Here is a 23,899-nt window from a genome sequence, read left to right as displayed (position 1 = left end):
ATCGTTTTTAATAGGCCTATAACATGTACAATGTGTATCGCCTACACCTACATGTATTTCACATTTTCTCATTTCCCTCTTTTCAAGAGTATTCAACATGTTCTTTTCGTAATAAAAGTTTAGTTTTCAATATGAGCATCGTATTGATCTCAATAAACATGGTGATTGTATTCATGATCATGAAAATCAGAGACAGATCTCCTAATTCGTCCTCATGACGAATTAAAATTCTAGTTTAAAACTTAAAATTGCTATTGGAAATGAAATATTATTTTTCATTTTGAATGAAAACAATAGAACAAAAGAACCCAATGACAATCAATTCATAAAAACAAGAGAGAGACATGAGAGCATTGTCTGCTGAGTATCTTTAATAGGCCTACTATCAACTTGATTCTAACAATGTTTTAATTTGTCATTCATATTTAACAGATCGTGCTTATATTTGAGTACAAGTCTTTGAAATTATTTTTTTCATTTGAGATGAATACAGGATAGACATATTGAAATAGGCTTCTTTAACTCCACACAAAAATTGTAGATACCACTTTACTATTTACATTTATACTCTTGCAGAATACACAATTTTAAACTATTCAATGGGGCAATCTCAATATCACATAATGCAATCCAATAGGAAATATAATTGTGATGTATGGCTTTACAATGTACTTTCAGATCAATATGAGAGTTGGTGTTTTGGGATTTCCTAGCTATGGACCAGGTATATCAAATGAGGTTGCATTGATGATATGCTCAGCACCATCACTAAGGGATGGTAGACTGGATGCAATCTTTCACCCTACCTTGTATGAAACTCTTGCCAGAGAAGGAAGGAAAGCCACAGTAAGTAGAATTCATCTTAAAGAATAAGATGGTCATGTTGATGTTAGAATTTATAAGGAGGAAGAAGATGATGAGTGATGATAGTAATAATGAGAATGACAGTGCTAAAACAATACTGATAGTAATTTATAATTCTAGATTATGTAACACTGACTGTAATTGTAATCCTGATATAATGCTGATGACTTTTAATGAATATGATTGCAATTTAAGTTGCCTGCATAATAATGATTTATAATGCAAGTTTTGTGTAGTGACATTCCTAGATACATGTAAGACAAATAAAATGATTAAACAACCAGTTTGAAAAAAACATAACAATTTTTAAAATTATTCATTTTTTAGAAATGACCTGATAGTGATCTGTAATTTTATTTTATGTGTCAATGTAATCCTGATATAATGCTGATGACTTTATATGATTGCATCTACTAGAGCCTTAAATGGATAGCGGCCCTTCAACGGCGCCGTTGATCTCCGACCTTAGTGGAGGAAGAATACAAGAGAGAGATTGCAATTTAAAGGTCAAGTCCACCTCAGAAAAATGTTGATTAGAATCAATAGAGAAAAATCAGACAAGTACTATGCTGAAAATTTCATCAAAATCGGATGTAAAATAAGAAAGTTATGACATTTCAAAGTTTTAATTTTTACAAAATATTATATGAACGAGCCAGTTACATCCAAATGAGAGAGTCGATGATGTCACTCACTCACTATTTCTTTTGTTTTTTATTGTTTGAATTATACAATTTTTCCATTTTTACTAATTTGACGATAAGGACCTCCTTGCCTGAAGCACAAAATGTTAAAATAATGAAATTCCACATGTTCAGGGAGGAATGAAACTTCATTTCATATTCAATGATGAGAAAATAAAATACAAAAGAAATAGTGAGTGAGTGATGTCATCAGTTCCTCATTTGCATACAGACCGAAATGTGCATATAACTGTTTTGTGAAATGAAGCGAAACTTTTGAATGCCATAACTTTCTTATTTTACATCCGATTTTTAATGAAATTGTCAGTGTTATTCTTGTAGAATTTTTCTCTTTTTATTCAAATCAAGCTTTGTTGGGGTGGACTTGTCCTGGTGTTTTTATGCTTCCCTTGCGAGGACAGAATCAGCGATTTCAAACGTTGATTCAAAACGCCGATCGTAAACGTGGTTCTGGGAGTGCTGTTTATGCTTCACTTTTCAGAGCAAATCATGATCTCCAGCTGGCTTTCCATCGTAAAGCGAGGTCATATTGGGCGCGCCTTTTTTCGAAAGTTTTTTTTTCCCGATTGTTGTTATTACGTAGAGATAACATGGAGCAATACGACTGTATTTGCCCGTGGATTTTCATCTCACCGGAAGCATGTACCAAATGACGTCATTTAAACACCTTTACGATCGTGGTTTTGTTTATGCTTCCCCAGAAAGCCTGATTTTGGTCGAACGACGTTTACAAATGCACTTTTTTGTGAGTTTATGATCGGTGTTTTGAAACAGCGTTTAAATGAAAGTAAGCATGGACGCAACCGTGTTTTGGACTAATCACGTTTGGAAACGCTGATTCTGGCCTGAAAAGTTGCCTACATTATAGTGATTTATTATGCCAGTCTTGTACAGTGACATTCCTAGATACATGTAAGACAAATTAATGATTAAACAACCAGTTTGGAAAAAAAACATGACATTTAAAAAAAAAAAAAAATCACCTTTTATTGATAAATAATGGAAACAATAACGATAAGTCCAGGTTATCTGTTTTAGACAAACAGTATACAGGGCAACATAAAATGAATATAAATGTACATGATAATGCAAGCGATAATATGCACATGGATTATAACGAGTCAATTCAATTCATAACAAATTTCATAGTGAAGTAATGAGAAGGGGGAGGAGGAGAAGCTAATACGTGGTTTAACTTATTTTGTTCTGATTTTTGTTACATTAATTCATAATTGTACTATATAGTATAAACATATATTGGTATGACAAAAATATATAAATTATGCAAATACAAGTATATGAAAAAAAGAATGGTTGGAATTGAGTATTCATATCTTAAAGAAGAAACTTGGGGGTAAATGGGAGCTTGAAAAGAGATCAAGATAGGGAGAATTAGGAACAATGACAGATGGGAAGAAAGGTTATTGAACATAGTAAGATAGGAAAAAGGAAAAATGTTGAAGGGAATAAAGATAAAGAAGAGAAAGAGAGACAAAGGGAGAAAGAGAGGGGAGAGGGAAAGAGAAGGGAAAAGAAATCAGTCCTTATGCGGTAATAATCTTAACAGCGTAATAATGCCAGGAATATTATCAATCTATTATTTCTAAAAGAAAGCTAAATAAACAAAGCAAATGTAGCATATAATCACATTGATGGTTTGTGATGGAGCTTTGCTTGGACCAGACATATCAAATGAGGTACAGTGTAGTAGTACTAATGTGATTAGCACCAATCTCTAAATACTGTTTATAAAAAACTGGGGCCAATCTTTCAACCTAGCTGCTTTCATGAGGCTCTTGGTAAAAAGAGATTACAACGGATAGTTGAGATGGACAAAGATATTGTACATTAAGGCAAAGTAATGTAGCGGTTCTGACCTTCGCCTTGTAATCAGAGGGTCATGTGTTCGAATACCACCATGGCCTAGCCGCTGCGTCCTTTGGCAAGGCGTCAATCCACAATTTCCCACTCTCCACCCAGGCATTAAATGGGTACCCAGTAGGATGTGAAAGCCTATAAATAGTATGCCTAGCAATTGAGTCTTAGAACTCTTGTTGGAGTGCTTTCCAGGGAGTGGAGAAGGTGCATGCATTGTATGTGGGCATGCAAGGATCCGTTGACCGGGGTAATAATATTTCTGTAAAGCTCTTAGTGACATTGTTCCGTTGTGTTAAGCGTTGTATAAATGCAAAATATTATTATCAAATATGTATTATAACAAACTAGGTTGTTTTAAATACCACACAAAAAATGTGAATTAATATCCTTGATATTTTTTGTTTTACATGTACTGCACAGGTTTAGTGTCCAGCTAATTCTGTTATGAAGTTCTGGTTATAATCGCTACACAGGTTTACATAGTTATGGCAGGCCTATATATTAAGTAACTGACTAATACCGAATCATGATTCTTTTCATACATCTTTGATAAATACTGATGTATGTACAAGGAAGAACACAACAAATATCATGTTTAAAGGGGAAGTTCACCCTGACAAAAAGTTGAATAAAATAACAGAAAATATAAAAAAAATATTGTAAGGTTCAAGAAAAATCCAACATAATGAATAAATGAAGTTATTATTAAATATTTGATTGATGTTATATGCTAGTAAATTCTTTTCATATCGTTTGGTGAAAATAAATCATCACAAACCGTTAAGATTTGAAATTTATACATTTTATATTATGTATTATTTTGGGCAGCTGACCTTTTTATAACGTTACCAATATGGAAAAATGTAATCGTATAGGGATAAATACATTTAAGAACAAATTTTTGTACTACAAGTATGTAGACAATATTATCTGAGATTGCGTATAAATAAAGGAGACTAAATGAATTTTTTTTTAAAAATCTGGTTCTAATGCACAGGTATGCTGTCATTTAAAATGTGTTATACTTTCAAGTGTTTTGACGCAAAAACATCTAATTGACGCAAAAACATGGAATTGTTTTTAACTTTATAAAATCCATATTCCTAGACATCTTTCAATTAATAATACTTTATAATCATGGAAGTTAAAAAGGGAAATATTAGCTTTAAAAGTTACATGTAGGAGAGAAAGTAGATCATTGAATTTGTGCATGTTGTATTTGTATGAGAGTGATATTGAATGACAATGTCCATGATACATGTGTGTATTACAATATAGGGAATATACATAGAGTGAAGGTAATGAAAAATGACCAGGTGGGTTGGATTGAGATGGTTTGCAGGGTGAAGGCTTCTGAAAATGGAATACATCTATGTAGACATGCAGTAGCACCACATGTTGTAATTGAAAGAATGTTTGAAATTATTTTAGTTCTTTGCATTGAAAAGTAATTATAGGTCACATCAATTACAGGCTTTTGTAAAATTGTAAAAAATCCAAATTTGTTTTGAGAATAATAATAATTGGCATATATAGCGCTTTATCAATCTACGACTTCTCAAAGTGCTTCACAATTATTATTACCCATTCACTTAATTAATCTTTAAGCAGCCTGTTTTTATAGGTGCACACCTGCTAAACCAACCACAATGATGGTTGTTTCCTACAGGTACTCAATCAATTAGTACCTGGGTAAGAGTGGCAAAGTGTTGATTTATGCCTTGCCAAAGGACGCTAGGCTATGGTTGGATTCGAAAGCATGACCCTCTGATTACAAGGTGAGAGTCAGAACCGCTATACCACTGCGCTTCCACAAGAATAAGGCAGTTTATATTATATAATGCCAACAGTACATAACCAAGATAATTGATTTTGAAAAATTTTATTCTTTCAATATTCAGAGGTTTTAGTATTAGACATGCACTTAAAGGTAAATGCTAGTTTTGGTAACTATATCAAAATGAGTTCGTACAGAATCCAATGAAATGACCACCAAAGTGTCTGTTTGTATAAATAAAACGCATGTGCCAAAGAATTCTGGAAGAAATTGTGTAATTGCTGAGAAATCAGCAAATAAGCACAGGAATCGGGTAGGGCGTCGGGCCCGACGCCCTAAGCAATAATTATACATTGTCCCACGTGCGCTTATCTGTGTTGGGGATCTTCGGTGTGAACATTTTTCAGCGTAGATTTCAAGGTTTCACAAAGTTCAGTTAATGTAACTGTACCAGATCTAGATCCTCGATGATATACTGACAATTAAGCCTTGTTTTACAGACTTTCTTATGAAATCAGTGTTTACTGCAACTACTGGAATTTCTCTTTAAACAGAAAAGCTACATGTATATAATGAAAATAAAGTGTTTGGATATGGTTGATGTAGAAACATGGGGGTCATTCCATGTCAAATCACCCAATGGGTTTAACCCGACCATTTTTTTTATTTTGATAAAAATTGGTATACTTGTTTAGTGTGATCCCACAGTACCAAATTTCAAATTTTAGGTCAATCGGGTCAGGGGTTCACGAGATCCACAAGGTCAATTTCAAGGTCAAAACTTCGGTCAAAAGGTCAAAGTCAAAGGTCAAAGGTCAAAGTATGTCAACATGTTCCAATCTTAAAAGTGATTGCAGATTTGGAATCCCTATTTAATTCCCTTTCCAACAATACCCATTATGTGAAGATTGGCCCAGTGGTTTATGAGATACAAGCGTTCAAATGTAGGCGGCCACACCCTTTTTTGCCGAAAATCTCAAAATTCGACGGGCCGTATTTCGCGAACCCCTGACCCGATTGACCTAAAATTTGAAATTTGGTACTGTGGGATCAACTAAACCAGTATACCAATTTTTATCAAAATAAAAAATGGTCGGGTTAAAATTTTAATTTTTTTTGAGTGATTTGACATGGAATGACCCAAGGAATCTTTTTAAATTTATCCATATGTGATTCTTCCTAGTCATCTCTAAATATGATAATACACATGTAAGATATAAAGAGAAATATCAGCTTCAAAAAGGTGGGAGAGAATGTAGATCATTGAATATCAGAGATGCATGTGGTATGTGTATGAGAGTGATATTGACCATGATACATACATTGTATACAGTACAGTGTGAGCTACATTGAGTGTATACATGAAACATAATAATAGGATGAAATGAACAATGACCAGGTGGTTTAGATTGAGATGGTATGCAGGGTAAAAGGTTACTGAAAATAGAATACAAATATGAAGTAACAAACATATCACAGAGTATCTGAGATTATTATGGTCTTCACATGTATCATCTTTAAATGAATCATTTTCATGATATCTCAGATATTGTTGAAAGTGATGTTATAATGTAGAATAAGGGTACAGAGATAACCTGTAATAATTCCTTCTTTCACGATTCATAGGTATTAAAATGTATAGTCTTAAACAAAATACACCTCAACAGAAAACTGAAGCCTAAAACAATTATGACTGCTAAAATGTTGTGATGCAAACATTAGCCTTAACACATTTTTGAACCAGTTTTACTTGAAGCATTACAGCATGATCATACCATCTGATATGTAGATGTATGTTTAATGATCAATGTTTGTACACATGTAGTTCCATACTCTTGAGATTTGGAATGATGAGCCTCTATCATCAGCCTCTTCACATCACCTAGTAGGAGCTTTATGCTCCCTACCTAACCTGACTAACCTGACACTGAGAGGAGTTTGTGACCAGGTGGAGTTCTATTCCCATCTGAATGAGAAGGCTTCAACCTTGAAGGTATGTCTGCCTCTACTTTATTCTCACATCATGTTTGGAAACTTGGTATAGTCAAAAAGGTGTTTATCTAATTTTATTGTGTTAAATACATTAAACAACATATTTCATGCTACTTCGAAATATTGTTTGAGAGTGTTTATAAATAAAGGAGTCTAAATGAAATTTCTTTTTCAAATTTGGTTCTAATGCACAGGTATGCTGTAATTGACAAATTTGTCATATCTTCAAGTGTTTGGTTATGATTGATGTTGAAACATGGAATCCTTTTTAACTTTATCCATATGTGATTCTTCCTAGTCATCTCTTATGATAATACACATAGAAGATATAAAGAGAAATATCAGCTTCAAAAAGGTGGGAGAGAAAGTAGATCATTGAATATCAGAGGTGCATGTGATATGTGTATGAGAGTGATATTGACCATGATACATACAATGTATACAGTACAGTGAGAGCTACATTGAGTGTATACATGGAACATAATAATAGGATGATGTTACGATACTGCAACAAATAACAAAGAAGATTTTGAAATACAAAGTTTAAATTTTCCTTTTTTTTATTACAGGAAATAATTATACATAAATAAAACAAATAATGATCTTACATAAATCTCTTGAAGTGTCTGATGTACAATCCAGGGTTATAGTTCACTGTTATAGTCCAATATATATTCCAGGTAGGCTGGGAAGATTCCTTATTGATGATGGCGATGATGAAACTGATGTTGAAGTCCGATGAATAATAAAAGTCACTGTAACGAGTTGAAATGTCCGTGAAGACGATGTTGATGATGATTAACAGTCAATTTCAGCAATCCATGGGTTGAAGCGTGTTCATTGAACAGGTTGATGATGTTGATGATCTCGATGAGAACTGATAATTTCTCTCTCAAAATAACTGCAAACAGTTCATTGATGGTGTGCAAATAATTCCACACAATATAGATATTCCAGGTGGAAATGAACTGATATGATCTGGTGAAGTGATCTCATATGATGTGATGTGATCTCCTGCTCTCATATGATGTGATGTGATCTCCTGCTCTCATATGATGTGATGATCATCTTGAAAAATCTGCAGCTTTATACTAATTACAAGTGTTCTAGATCATTCTCAAATTTCAACTAATCTACAAGCTTCTAGAATTCACTCTTCTGGAAGCTTCTTTCTTTCTAAAACATTCTTGAATGACCTCATGTGTAAACAAAATACCTAAGCCTATTCATTTCCACTACCAATACAATTCTATTGTTTGGCTTTTCCCTATTCAACAATAAAACTCCTTGGCCTTTAAATAGGCAAGGCCTGCATAATAAAAAGACATTCTGGAAAGTTCTTTACAAACATGCTGTGGAATGTACTTGATCATTCTAGGCTATTCTTAAAGAGGAAATAACTAATAGATTAATGTAACTGTTTTCACAATTCTTCTACAATTATTCTTATATATAACAATGAAATGAACAATGACCAGGTGGTTTAGATTGAGATGGTATGCAGGGTAAAAGGTTACTGAAAATAGAATACAAATATGAAGTAACAAACATATCACAGTGTATCTGAGATTATTGTCTTCATATGTATGATCTTTTAAATCAATCTGTTTCATGATATCTCAGAAATTGTTGAAAGTGATGTTATAATGTAGAATAAGTGTACAGAGTTTACCTGTAATAATTAATTCTTTCAAAATTCATCTATATTAAAATGTGTTGTCCTTTAACAAAATACACCTCAACAGAAAAGCTGTAAAACCTACACAGGTATGGATGCTAAAATATTATGTTGTGAAATACATCTATGAAATAAAATTAACCTTATCAACAAATTCTTGAACCATTTTAACTTTCAGCATTACAGCATGATCATACCATCTGATATGTAGATGTATGTTTAATGATCAATGTTTGTACACATGTAGGTCCATACTCTTGTGATTTGGAATGATAAGCCTCTATCATCAGCCTCTTCACGTCACCTTGTAGAAGCTGTATGCTCCCTACCTAACCTGACTAACCTGACACTGAGAGGAGTTTGTGACCAGGAGGAGTTCTATTCTCATCTGAATGAGAAGGCTTCAACCTTGAAGGTATGTCTGCCTCTATTTTATTCTCACACCATGTTTGAAAAACATGAAATAATGAAAACATGTCTATCTAATTTTATTTTGTTAAATACATTAAAGAACATATTTTTTTATACTATGTAGGGGTGTACAATAAAGGAGACTAGATGAGTAAATGTTTTGGAAATTTTGCTCTAATGCACAGGTATACTGTAACTGAAAAATTGTCATATCATCAAGTGTTTGGTTTTGATTGATGTAGAAATAAAGAATTGTTTACAACTTTGTCAGTCAGTCAGTTTTACAAGATATTTCTTCATTAAATAGGTATACATGGAAGATAAAAAGACAAATATCAGCTTTAACAAGTTGAGAGAGAAATTAGATCATTGAATATCAGAGGTGCATGTGGTATGTGTATGAGAGTGATATTGACCATGATACATACAATGTATACAGTACAGTGAGAGCTACATTGAGTGTATACATGGAACATAATAATAGGATGAAATGAACAATGACCAGGTGGTTTAGATTGAGATGGTATGCAGGGTAAAAGGTTACTGAAAATAAAATACAAATAGGAGTAACAAACATATCACAGAGTATCTGAGATTATTATGGACTTCACATGTATGATCTTAAATTGATCATTTTCACGAAATCTCAGAAATTGTTGAAAGTGATGCTACATGTATAATGTAGAATAAGGGTACAGATATACATGTAATAATTCCTTCTTTCAAGATTCATATACTTATAAAATGATTTAGTTCTCAAACATAATAAACTTCAACAGAAAGCTGTAAAGCCTATTCCAGGTATGGATGCAAAAATATTATGTTGTGAAATACATCTCAGAGATGCCAACCCTCCCGATTTCATCGGGAGGCTCCCGAAAATTCATCCCAACTCCCGCCCTTACGATTACCATCCTTATCCTCCCGAAATTACGATTTTTTTGCATTGATCAAATTGGATTGGAAGTACATGTATCGTCTGCTAACTTTAGCATGTATTAACTCCATTACGTTCGCTGCTACTTAATTCTGTGTGAAAGGTAGACAAATAAGGAGCAGCGAAAAGCTGGTGCATGTGATATGCCCAACGGGAATCCACTGTGCACCAGGCCGGTAGGCCCGGCTAGCTTCGTGAGCCGTGTGCGCTCGCGGCCGCTGGATTTGTCGAGTCGTGCGGTGGAATATCAGTGTGTGATTTCGGCGTGTTGATGGGTTGATATTGACACAAAATGGCGGAAAATCAACAAAAGAAGACCAAGAAATTGCCTCAGAAGTATAAGACTGAATACAGTCTCTAGTACCCGTGTATTCGGAAGTCGGAAAGAGGAATTTACCATGCATTTTGCACAGTTTGCAGCGTGGACATTTCAGTTGAGCACGGAGGTCGTGATGCCATTCGGAAGCACTTTGGGAGCAAACGGCATACCGTAAGTGCACTAGTATTCAACCCGGCATAATTCAAAGATTTTGACATATTTCCAAAAATATTTAGAAATATGGAAACTATCTTAATTTCATACCTTTGTTATTTCCAGGGTAATCTGTTGTCGGTATTTTATTTATCAATCTGTCGACTGTATGCGCGTAGGATCGAATTATGCGCCGATGGCCTTTTGCACTGAATTGCACTAGTATTCAACCTAGTGAGGATAGATAGCAAATCTCAGAAGGGTTTATATTGGTAAATTAGATCTAGATCTATGTAAGTCTCTGGCTTTGATTAATTCCCTGTTTGGTCTCATCTCAAATGGGCTAGTCCATAGTCGGATGGGACAAGGGCAGATTGAGAGACAGGACCATCTTTCATCGCTAGGTTGAATACTAGTGCAGACGGGTTGAATACTAGTGCAAAAAACCGTCGCCGTATAATTCGATCGCCCGCGCACACAGTCGACTGGTTGAAGAAAAAAATAACGGAAAAAGAATAACCAGCATTTGCTCTTAGAAATAAGACGGGTCTGAAATTCAGGTAAATTCTATGTTTCTATATATTTGAGGAAACTCTCCAAACGGGTTGAATACTAGTGCCCTTACGGTACGGACATTGCGAAGACAAGATCTTTACAGGTAGACGTTACCCGCGCTGAGCTTTTCTTTACTGGATTTATAATGGAACAAAACCTGCCTACATGAATATCTGATAATCCCTCATTATTATTGTTGAATGGGTGCTCTTCTTCTATTGTCCCCTCATTTTTTTACATGTAAAAATGCATATTTGATATTTTTTGTTAAAAAATTGGGAACAATGATTTTTAAAAACATGTGAAATGCTCCAAAATAAGGGTCAGATTGCACCAGAGAGCATCTAGAAACCCAGAGCTTCCAGGGCCCTAAGGCGGGCCCTGGACCCCGGCCGCAAGGGTCGAGCGCTCCGCGCTCGAGATGTGCGCTACGCGCACATAATTTGATGTCGGTTGCAAATCCTCCCTAATTCTGATTTCCAAAAGTTGGCATCTCTGACCTCTATGCATACATTAGCATTATCAACACATTTTTGAACCAGTTTAACTTGAAGCATTACAGGATGATCATACCATCTGATATGTACATGTATGTTTAATGATCAATGTTTATACACATGTAGGTCCATACTCTTGAGATTGAGAATGATGGTATTTTCAATAATGGCCCTCTATCATCAGCCTCTTCACGTCGCCTTGTAGAAGCTTTATGCTCCCTACCTAACCTGACTAACCTAATACTAGGTGGAGTTTGTTACCAGGAGGAGTTCTGTTCTCATCTGAATAAGAAGGCTTCAACCTTGAAGGTATGTCTGCCTCTACTTTATTCTCACACCATGTTTGAAAAACATGAAATAATGAAAACATGTCTATCTAATTTTATTTTGTTAAATACATTAAAGAACATATTTTTTTATACTATGTAGGGGTGTACAATAAAGGAGACTAGATGAGTAAATGTTTTGGAAATTTTTCTCTAATGCACAGGTTTACTGTAATCGAAAAACTGTCATATCATCAAGTGTTTGGTTATGATTGATGTAGAAATAAAGAATTGTTTACAACTTTGTCCGTCAGTCAGTTTTACAAGATATTTCTTCATAAAATAGTATGCATGGAAGATAAAAGAGAAATATCAGCTTTAACAAGTTGAGAGAGAAATTAGATCATTGAATATCAGAGGTGCATGTGGTATGTGTATGAGAGTGTTGATAACAGGGTAGGAATTAATTATTTTTTTTTAGGGGCTACTTTTTTTTTTAATTGGGGCTACCACTGAATATCTTGGGGCTATTTTCAAATTAATGGGGCTACTTTTTTTTATCACATATCAGCAATTACCTTTTGACTACGAGACTCACTGTGACGCCTAACAGCTCAGAACATTTTTTTTATCTCCAGGTGGTGGGGGAATGCCCTACAGGCCTTACAATAATCAACAGTGATCCCATCAGTCACCTTCAACTTCACACACTTCAGATTTGAGCCAATCGAGGCCCCGAATGGCTTATTCAAACATTTAAGAAATCAGATTTAAATGTTTAAGTGTGTTTTGACACCCTCACTCCACATCCCCTTTACAACCACACACACATGGGCTTATTTATTTTTCATCTTTAATGAACAATGAACCCCACCCCCCCCCCAAAAAAAAAAAAAAAATCTTACTAAAATTAATGAATAAAACAAACATAAAGGAGAGAGGGAGAGATGGAAAAGGAGAATTCAGATTAAATTTTAAAAAATATATATTTTTTTTCATGGTTAGAATCACTGGTGTGGGTGAGTGTTTGTGTGTGATTGTGACTATGAAGTGCACTTGGATTGCATATAAATTGTTAAAGAAATGAAATCAATATCTTACTCAGTCTATTCAAATTCCGACACATAGCCACAGGCTATGTACATAATATTGTAGGTTCATGTACCTCAAGTTTTTCGCAAGTTATTTTGAAAACGCAGATCTCCACAGAAAATGCCTTTCATTCTGGGAGAGTCTAAATTCGGTGAAAATGTATTCATTAATAACTTAAATATTAATCTCAATGAAGAAATCATAAAGTGTTTGGACAGTTTTCAAAAATTAACATGAAATCCAAACTCTATCTGAAACAGAAAATCACCATCACTTAGGCCATTACTGATAGAATTCTCACCCAGAGCTCTGGCAGAGAACATGAGCTCTAACTGGCTAGCTAACAGCATGCAAGTACCACACTCAAGTGCACGGCGTCCTCCTATTTTTTTTTTTAGATTGAGCCTTGTTTGATGATTTATTGTCTGATATTTACCCCTCTTCAAGAAAGAAATTAAAAAGTTATAATTCACAACTATAAGCAAAGTGATTTTGGATTATTAAGGCTTCGTTTTGACAAGCAAAGACAGCGACTGTGAGGATAAAAGACTCACACATCGTATGTGCTGTGAACAGGGATTTATTTCCTGAGCAATTAAAATTACGACATCACAGAATTGTGATATCCCGAATGGGAAATGTGTGCATTAGATATTGCACATGGTGAAGTATGGAGAAACCATGGTATTGAAAAAGAGACGCACTTGGCAATTTGAAACTGTGCTTATTGTAAATTAAAATTTACTTGATTTCAGCTTTCCAGATATTTAAATTTATACATGTACGATATGGCTTCGCTGCTTATACATCTCGCACTCCGACTCGACGATGTCGATAAGCAGAGGCCAGAGCTGTCACAATCACCAGCTGATCGCTTCCACCGCCTACCGTACGATGCATGTGGTCTCGTTACCAGCTGTGCAGTCTAATCGTGCACGCGTACATATACATAAGCCATGCGGCAAGTGCGTCAACAATTCTAAAAAGCCTGTGCTAAAGTCTATGCGTACTCCGCATCCCATATTGCATTTCGCGTTTATTTACAATCGCGAAGCTTCCGGTGTTGCGGAAGGCTCGGATATTGCATCGACCGTTCAACTTGAAGCTGGAAAGGGCGATATAATAGATGCGCTTGCTCCGCCGCCGGGGAACGTAATTGTATGAAGTATTGTTTGCATTGGCGATGGTATTTTATTGGGGCGATTCTAAAATAAATAGTCGCCCCAAAGCATTGGGTTTTGAGAATTTTTAGGGGCGATTTGGGCTGTCATGGGGGCGAAATCGCCCGTCGCCCCCGTGTAATTCCGACGCTGGTTATAGACCCCCTAACTTGATACATACAATGTATACAGTACAATGAGAGCTACATTGAGTGTATACATGAAACATAATAATAGGATGAAATGAACAATGACCAGGTGGTTTAGATTGAGATGGTATGCAGGGTAAAGGTTACTGAAAATAGAATACAAATATGAAGTAACAAACATATCACAGAGTATCTGAAATTATTGTCTTCATATGTATGATCTTTTAAATCAATCTGTTTCATGATATCTCAGAAATTGTTGAAAGTGATGTTATAATGTAGAATAGGTATACATAGTTTACGGGCAAGTCCAAGAAAAGGTCACCCTGAAAGGCAAAATTTCATTTTTAATTTAAGAAGTTATCTTTAGTGGGGTAAGAAAGCCCAAATGTTGAATTTTAAAATTTCATTAAGAAAAAATTGATAATATGCATATTTATGCTAATTTGGGGCACCTAATTTGCATAATCAGTAAAATGGGCGTTACGTATGGGACAATTAGAAAAACTCATAGAAAATGAAAAAAAAACTTCTGAGTTTTAGTCATAGGTGGGACATGGACCCCCTTACATCTTATTACTTTTGGCAGAAAAAAGTGGTGTCATCTAATTAATTATGCAAATTAGGTCTTGTCCAAGGATGGAATGTCCCATACGTAACATTTTGAGGATGTTTTTTTAAGTTATTTCTCATAATACAATACTTGTATTGTTGCATCTCTGGGAAGTTCTAATTTATTAAGTATGAAAATGTTATACCACAAAAAGTTTCAAAAATGGAGTTTACTTTTTAATTAAAAGTTAATTAAAAAATTGTTACGTATGGGACAACATGTTACGTATGGGACATTTACACACAATGTCAATGGGGAGATTTGTGTACAAAGTGAATGGAGAAAAACAAATTTGAAGAGTGCTCTAAAAATGTTTATTTACCTTTTCTTTAGTTTTTAAACACTGATTTGTTATGAATACTGATTAATGAATACAATTGAAGCCAAAAAAAATGTGAAAATGGAAAAATATGAAAAAATAAAAACAATAGAAATACATAAGAAATTCATAAAACCATGAAAAACAAGGAATAAAAAGGTTGAAATGGCTAATTTCCCATTCAGTGATATCAAATATGTCTCAGTAGAACATTTAAAAAGAAAGAAACTCTTTTGTTATTTCCATATTTTAAATTATTTCAATTTTTTTAATTATGGGGAAAATTGTGTACGTTCTCTATGGGGACAAAATGTCCCATACGTAACTGTCCCATACGTAACATGTCATTAATTTGTTTAATTAGAGTCTGTAATTAGAGGGATTTGGCTTATGACATGAAACTTGCCATAAATATACTATAGTATTGAGACTTCTATCACACTAAGTTTCAAGTTGTCAAGTGAAATACTTTCAGAGAATTCTCAACTTGAAACAAATGTATTAAAAATTGTCTTTTCTCTGCGTCCCATACGTAACGGCGCATCTTTTCGCTCTAAAAGGTCAAGATCAAGGTCATATGTCACAATTTTTTGCATGATTATTCTTCTCCTAAATGTCTACCACCATGAGGGTATTCAATCTAATCAAAGTCATTTAACACTATTTTTCAGGTCATTAAAGCCTCTGAAATGTCCCATACGTAACGCGCGCGAATTCTTGGACTTGCCCTTACCTGTAATAATTAATTCTTTCAAAATTCATCTATATTAAAATGTGTTGTCCTTAACAAAATACACCTCAACAGAAAAGCTGTAACACCTAAACGGGTATGGATGCTAACATATTATGTTGTGAAATACATCTATGCATACATTAGCATTGTCAACACATTATTGAACCAGTTTAACTTGAAGCATTACAGCATGATCATACCATCTGATATGTACATGTATGTTTAATGATCAATGTTTGTACACATGTAGGTCCATACTCTTCAGATTTGGAATATTAAGCCTCTATCATCAGCCTCTTCACATCACCTAGTAGAAGCTGTATGCTCCCTACCTAACCTGACTAACCTGACACTATATGGAGTTTGTGACCAGGAGGAGTTCTATTCTCATCTGAATGAGAAGGCTTCAACCTTGAAGGTATGCTTGCTTCTACTTTATACTCATAATATGTTTTGAAAATATTGAACAATACAGTGTTTTTTTTTATCGTGTTAAAGACATTTAGAGAACATATCTTTTTATACTATTTAGTTGTATTGTTTGAGAGTTTATAAATATAGGAGACTAGATGATTTTTTTTAATTGGGTTCTGATGCACATGTATGCTGTAATGGAGAAATTGTCATATCTTCAAGTGTTTGGTTATGATTGATGTAGAAACATGGAATCCTTTTTAACTTTATCCATATGTGATTCGTCCTAGTCATCTCTAATATGATAATACACATGTAAGATATAAAGAGAAATATCAGCTTCAAAAAGGTGGAAGAGAAATTAGATCATTGAATATCAGAGGTGCATGTGATATGTGTATGAGAGTGATATTGACCATGATACATACAATGTATACAGTACAGTGAGAGCTACATTGAGTGTATACATGGAACATAATAATAGGATGAAATGAACAATGACCAGGTGGTTTAGATTGAGATGGTATGCAGGGTAAAAGCTAGAATGGAAAATGGATATGAATATGAACATACTGTTTTCTTGCTGACTCACATATTGTAGAAGATAAATACCTGCCTTTCAACTTGACATCAGTTTCACATTAATGTTTTTCAATCAACATTACTGGTACATATATCTGTTGGCAAGACAATAAATATGTTTTTGTCCTACTCAACCTATTTTTTGTGAGTTGGTGTCTGATATATGTAGAATATACATCTCAATGGCTTTATAGCACTCATAATTTATATTGAAAATGAATAGTTTAATGTTGTTTTACCTTTAAATTTTATGTGTGTAATGAAAGATATAAACCCCTCAAAAAAAAGTTCTGCAACTCAAGTTTGAGTGCTAATAAATTTCTTAGTGTGCCATCATGTTAAAGTGGTGTCATTGGAAAGTATGAATATTCCTCTTTACGATATGTGTCATTTGGATTGCTAGTGTTATCATGAAATACACAGACAAGATAAATATGCAACAATGTAAGAAATGAAATGTTGCAAAATTCGTCGTTTCCAATAGCGAATTTCCAATTGTTTCGAGGATGGACCGAGTGCATTCACTGTCACCTGCATGGTGGAAATTCTATAGAAATGGAGACTCTTGTTAGAAATAAATGCATTTTCCAACATTTCACTTCTGACTTTTCTCAAAGTTCAGGGTGATTGCATATTCCATGATTACATAATCACAGCAAATGGCATGTCATAGTATTAAGAGGAATAATTCAGCTTTCCAATGATACCAGTTTCATCTTTTATACTTCATTAACCAAAAAGATATCATCCCCCAAAACTGAGTTGCAAAACTTTTTTTGAGGGGTTTATGTTTGTGTGTTGAATGCATGAGACTTGTCAACAATCTCATCCATTAACCTAGAAGAAGCACTGTGTATTAAGCCCAATCTTACTGACTCGAGTTATTATACTACGTTAATTCATTGGGTTATGGGTGTTTGTGTGTTTTGCTTGTTTGCTTTATTTATTTTGCTTTATAGGATATAATTTATGAATGGTTTTTCAATAAATTCTGTTTGAAATAGAATAGTGGATATTGACAGGCTGCAAATTGGATTGAAGTGTTAGTACAGGATAGTTTACTACCCTGGTATTTAAATATCAATTTCAAATTTATTAATTCTGTTTGGTAACTACTAGGAGCAAAATTTGTAGGTCTAGCAAAGAAATGGAAATTTACCCCAATATCAAATGTTGCAATGAACAGTCTGCAAAATTACATGTAGTGCTTGTCTCTGATGGTTATATTAATGTTAACCATGATTGAATATTGTATTCTAGATTAATTTAGTGCCCTAAATGAATCACAGTCCTACTTCCTGGATGTTATACACCATCGACTTCAATTAATGATGCTGAATAGAAATTAGAATGAAATCCAATATTTTTTTAGAGAAAGGAACTATTTGTAGAATTGTCAAAATTGTGAACTTTGTAAAAGAAAAATATTCATGATTTTTCTACAAAGACAATCACTATACATGCACATGATCTGTATTAATACATGGAGTTATTCATGTTGAACTAATGGTGCAATCCATTATGCTGTACCAACCAGTAAACTCCAGAAAGTAATTTACATTCCATTTGTCTAGATGTTTACAATTATTTTGTACTTGACCTTGTAGTCAACCAAAGTCAGAAATAGTCAAATGAAGGGGAGCATGTACATGAATGTAATTAACATGATAACAAATGTGAATGGCTTGTACACATTAGGGAATCTCACTGACACTATTACATAGTGAATAAAACAATAGGGATGAAAAATAAAACTTTAGAAAGTGAGACTCTATCCTGTTGATAATGACATGTGAACTCAGAATTTCATACGTGTACATCCCTGTCAAATATAAGGAATTACTGTGTACATTTACTAAACATCTAGACAGGTGTCATCTTGTTTATTTTCATATTAAAGATGAATTTGACATTCTATCAAATAAACCATCTAACCTTTAGAGAACAATATGAGCTCTTTGTACATTGCTTGAAGATATCAGGAATGTTTATTATTAATTGCTATTGCCCTCACAAACATCTAGGTGTCTCATTCAGATATTAATGCTTATTCTTTACATAATGAACATAATTTAATCAAAGGGATATTCTTGTTAAAGTGCTTTTTGGGTCATTAGTTATTTAGTGAGTCTCAGAAAGGGAAACATTTCTTAAAGAGACCCATATCACAGTCAACTTTAAATTTAGATTTTATAACAGTTTACCATGGATAAAGAATTGATGATGCAAAGTTTGTCTAACAATGTAGAATGATAGATGCATATAGAGCTATTGTAATAGCTATTGTAATAGCTCTATGATAGATGTAAATGTAGAGAGGAGGCAAAATATAATTTTTTGGGAGACTATTAGATATTGAGAAAAAGAAAGATGGATGAGTAATGATAGGAAAAAGTGGTGGAATTTTTAAATTACATGTATTCTGTTTGATGAAATGATGAGAACGGGGGGGGGGGGGGGGGGGGCACTTCCATTGACGAGTGGATACCCCCCTCCCCCGCCCATTTGTGAATTTGCATCAGGCAAAATCCATGTAGAAGCATTGATATGTTATTGAGAAATAGAAAGTTCAATTGTAATGTAATTGCTAAATGTTGGAAACAATTTCAAAATGATTATAACTTGCAAAAGCTGAACATTTAATTCCATCAGAACAATGGAGTATTAAAGCAAGAAAATGATTAATGGTACAGTAAAGATAATGTGTGTCAAATAACACAGAAGTTTAATTCTTTTAATAATAAAAGATGTAAAAATAAAAATAAAATAGATACCGGTACATGTATATATTTATCAATTTCAAAATGATTATAACTTAAAAGCTGATACATGTAATTCCATTATTCAATGGAGTATTAAAGCAAGAAAATGATTAATGATGCAGTAAAAATAATGTTTGTCAAATAACACAGAAGGCAAGGGCACTGGAAGCAGGGCAGGGGTGGCATTTGCCCCCCCCCAATCAAATTTTTTTGGGGCAAAACCCCCCCAACGTGCCCCCCTAAAAGTAGAAAAAAAATATTTAAGGACAAAAGTAAACGATGAAGGCTTTTTTCTGCCTGAAAATTATCATTTCCATGGTCAAAAATGAAAAAATTTCACCCCTAACAGGGCAAATCATAGAAAGCCTTGCGTCTTTTGACAAACATGTCCCTCTGTGAAACATACCTTTGATAAGCCCATTTTCAATTTCTTATAACAGTGTGATAGCCTTAAACCTTTTAATGAATACATTTCAGACTAAAACCGAATGGCAAATTGAAAGTGGTTCACAAGTGCATGTTGGCTGTTTCGGTTAACAAACGCGCGGTCGCCCAGGAATGCTCAGACAGGACCCACTAACACGCGGGAATGCTAGTTACTCGAGCAACATATATGGAATCTATGTCATAGCTGTCAAGCCGAGAAACCATAACATCTTGAGGTCGTCATATATTACTCTAGGACCTACTCTCAATCTTCCAATTTCTCACCTATCAATTTTACTTCTTCCGAAGAAGTAAAATTGATAGGCGAGAAGAAGAAGTAAACTTGATAGGCGAGAAATTGGAAGATTGAGAGTAGGTCCTTGAGTTATATTTCTTGAAAATGAGTATGGTTCTGAAAGGTTAGAGTTAAAGAGGCTTGAGTAGTTGGATTATTGGATAAATGAGAAGATGCTAGCTTGACAGCAGGAGTACTCATATCAACAACTTATAAGCCTCTTCAACTCTTCAACCTTTTCTGTTTTACTATCTTTTTCAGGACTACGCTCATTTAAACAAAAAAATACTCGACTATCAACTGTTCACTTCCTTCCCTATCTATTTCATTTCTTCCTCTATCCGCTTTTTTTTCGAAAACTCCACATGGTGTACCGTCAACCAAATCCGCTATTGGAATGTAGTTGTTTTCTTCTAAATAATGTTATTTAATGTACATTATGAACTGAGGTACATGTAGTTTGTAAATCAGTTTTTGATTATTTACAAATGAATATTTCCTGGAATTTGATATCATTTCCTAGTTATGGTCTCATTTTCCCCAAGATTATTATGGTCTTCACATGAAAATATGGAATAATGAAAAAGTGTTTATTCGATTCTATGTGTTAAATACACAAAAGTTAGAGAACATAAACTTCTTGTAATATTTAGAAATATTGTTTCAGAGTGTTTATAAATAAAGGAGACTAAATGAGATTTCTTTTTCGAATTTGGTTCTAATGCACAGATATGCTATAATTGAGAAATTGTCTATTATCTTCAAGTGTTTGGTTATGATGTCGAAACACGGAACCCTTTTTAACTTTATCCATAATTATGTGATTCTTCCTAGTCATCTCGTATGATAATACACATGGAAGATTAAAAGAGAAATATCAGCTTCAAAAAAGTGGGAGAGAAATTAGATCATTGAATATCAGAGGTGCATGTGGTATGTGTATGAGAGTGATATTGACCATGATACATACAATGTATACAGTACAGTGAGAGCTACATTGAGTGTATACATGGAACATAATAATAGGATGAAATGAACAAAGACCAGGTGGTTTAGATTGAGATGGTAATGGGTATGCAGGGTTAAAGGTTACTGAAAATAGAATACAAATATGAAGTAACAAACATATCACAGAGTATCAGGGATTATTATGGTCTTCACATGTATGATCTTAAATTGATCATATTCATGATATCTCATAATTGTTAAAAGTGATGCTGTAATGGAGAATAAGGGTACATTGATTACCTGTAATAATTCATTCTTTCAAAATTCAAAGGTATTACAAATGTTTAGTCCTTTAACGAAATACACCTCAACAGAAAAGCTGTGAAGCTTAAACAGGTATGGATGCTAAAATGTTATGTTGTGATGCAAACATTAGCCTTATCAACACATTTTTGAACCAGTTTAACTTGAAGCATTACAGCATGATCATACCATCTGATATGTACATGTATGTTTAATGATCAATGTTTGTACACATGTAGGTCCATACTCTTAAGATTGTGATTGTTGAGCGTCTATCATCAGCCTCTTCACATCACCTAGCAGGAGCTGTATGCTCCCTACCTAACCTGACTAACCTGACACTGAGTGGAGATTGTGACCAGGAGTTCTATTCTCATCTGAATGAGAAGGCTTCAACCTTGAAGGTATGTCTGCCTCTACTTTATACTCACACCATGTTTGGAGAACTTGGAATAGTGAAAAAGTGTTTATCTAATTTTATTGTGTTGAATACATTAAAGAACATATTTCATGCTACTTATAAATATTGTTTGAGAATGTTTATAAATAAAGGAGACTAGATGAGATTTCTTTTTCAAATTTGGTTCTAATGCACAATTATGCTGTAATTGAAAAATTTGTCATATCTTCAAGTGTTTGGTTATGATTGATGTAGATCGAAACATGGAATCCTTTTTAACTTTATCCATATGTGATTCTTCCTAGTCATCTCTAATATGATAATCACATGTAAGATATAAAGAGAAATATCAGTTTCAAAAAGGTGAGAGAGAAATTAGATCATTGAATATCAGAGGTGTATGTGGTATGTGTATGAGAGTGATATTGACCATGATATATACAATGTATACAGTACAGTGAGAGCTACATTGAGTGTATACATGGAACATAATAATAGGATGAAATGAACAATGACCAGGTGGTTTAGATTGAGATGGTATGCAGGGTAAAAGCTGGAATGGAAAATGGATATGAATATGGACATACTGTTTCCTTGCTGACTCACATATTGTAGAAGATAAATACCTGCCTTAAAACTTGACATCAGTTTCAAATTAATATTTTTCAATCAACATTACCGGAACATGTATCTGTTGGCAAGACAAATGTGTTTTTGTCCTGCTCAATGTAATGTATGTTTAGAGAGTTGGTTTCTGATGATCTGTAGAATATACATCTCAATGGCTGTATAATACTCATATTATACATAATTATATTAAAAATGAATAGTTGTAATGTTGTTTTAACTTTAAATTGTATGTGTGTAATGAAAGATAAATGTTTGTGTGTTGAATGCATGAGACTTGTCAACAATCTCATCCAGTGACCTAGCAGAAGCACTGTGTATTATGCCCAATATTACTGACGTTATTAACATTGAGTTATTATATGGTCAGTTCCCCCATGTCTGCGCGGTCTCCCAAGTCTGCGCACCCGCGTATCTGCGCGATTTTAGTTACAGAAGATACGCAACGAGCACGAACTTTACACATGCACTACATAGACAGGTATTAATAAAAAAATCCGACTCAAAATGGTGGAAAAATAATGAATTCAGGGCATTTCATGTGACGACCTCAAAATGCAGCCTTTTTCATCAAAATCCCTGAATCCCGTGCAAAGTGAATGAGTGCGCAGACATGGGGTCCCATTCTTTTTTCAATCTGAAAATGACTGCCCGAGGTTTTTTCAAGAAAATCCTATATTTCCTTTCACTTTTTAATGAGAAATTTGGTACACTTACTTTTAATAATAATAAGGAACACTATTAACCAAGAGATTTTGTGAAATACAAAGAAGTTTATGTTAAATCTTAACTCAAATTGTTAGGTGCGCAGACTTGGGGCCCACCATCATTTTATGTGATGCATTGGTTATTGGTGTTTGTGTGTTCTGCTTGTTTGTTTTGTTTATTTTGCTTTATAGGATATAATAATTTATGAAAGGTCATTCAATAAATTCTGTTTGAAATAGGATAGTGGGTATTGACAGGCTGCAAATTGGATTGAAGTGTTAGTACGGGATAGTTTACTACCCTGGGGTGGTATTCTGAGATCCATTTTATCTCCGTT

The 23,899-nt window shown here is 34.0% G+C and overlaps 1 protein-coding gene across 3 annotated transcripts in view; it reads left to right on the top strand.

Moving 5' to 3' along the window:
* Positions 1-23,899, top strand: part of LOC121416795 — a 69,593-nt gene that overhangs the window by 20,429 nt on the left and 25,265 nt on the right. For 2 of the 3 annotated variants that reach the window (XM_041610281.1, XM_041610282.1), the window contains exons 7-12: positions 679-846; positions 7,049-7,216; positions 9,141-9,308; positions 11,892-12,074; positions 16,348-16,515; positions 22,067-22,231. In XM_041610281.1, the coding sequence (XP_041466215.1) occupies positions 679-846; positions 7,049-7,216; positions 9,141-9,308; positions 11,892-12,074; positions 16,348-16,515; positions 22,067-22,231 (1,020 nt within the window). The remainder of the gene's footprint in view (positions 1-678; positions 847-7,048; positions 7,217-9,140; positions 9,309-11,891; positions 12,075-16,347; positions 16,516-22,066; positions 22,232-23,899) is intronic. The other variant, XM_041610283.1, reaches the window with a different exon arrangement.

This window comes from Lytechinus variegatus, chromosome 6 (genome assembly GCF_018143015.1).
Source record: "Lytechinus variegatus isolate NC3 chromosome 6, Lvar_3.0, whole genome shotgun sequence".
Classification (NCBI taxonomy): domain Eukaryota; kingdom Metazoa; phylum Echinodermata; class Echinoidea; order Temnopleuroida; family Toxopneustidae; genus Lytechinus; species Lytechinus variegatus.
This window is presented reverse-complemented; position numbering and strand designations above follow the sequence as displayed.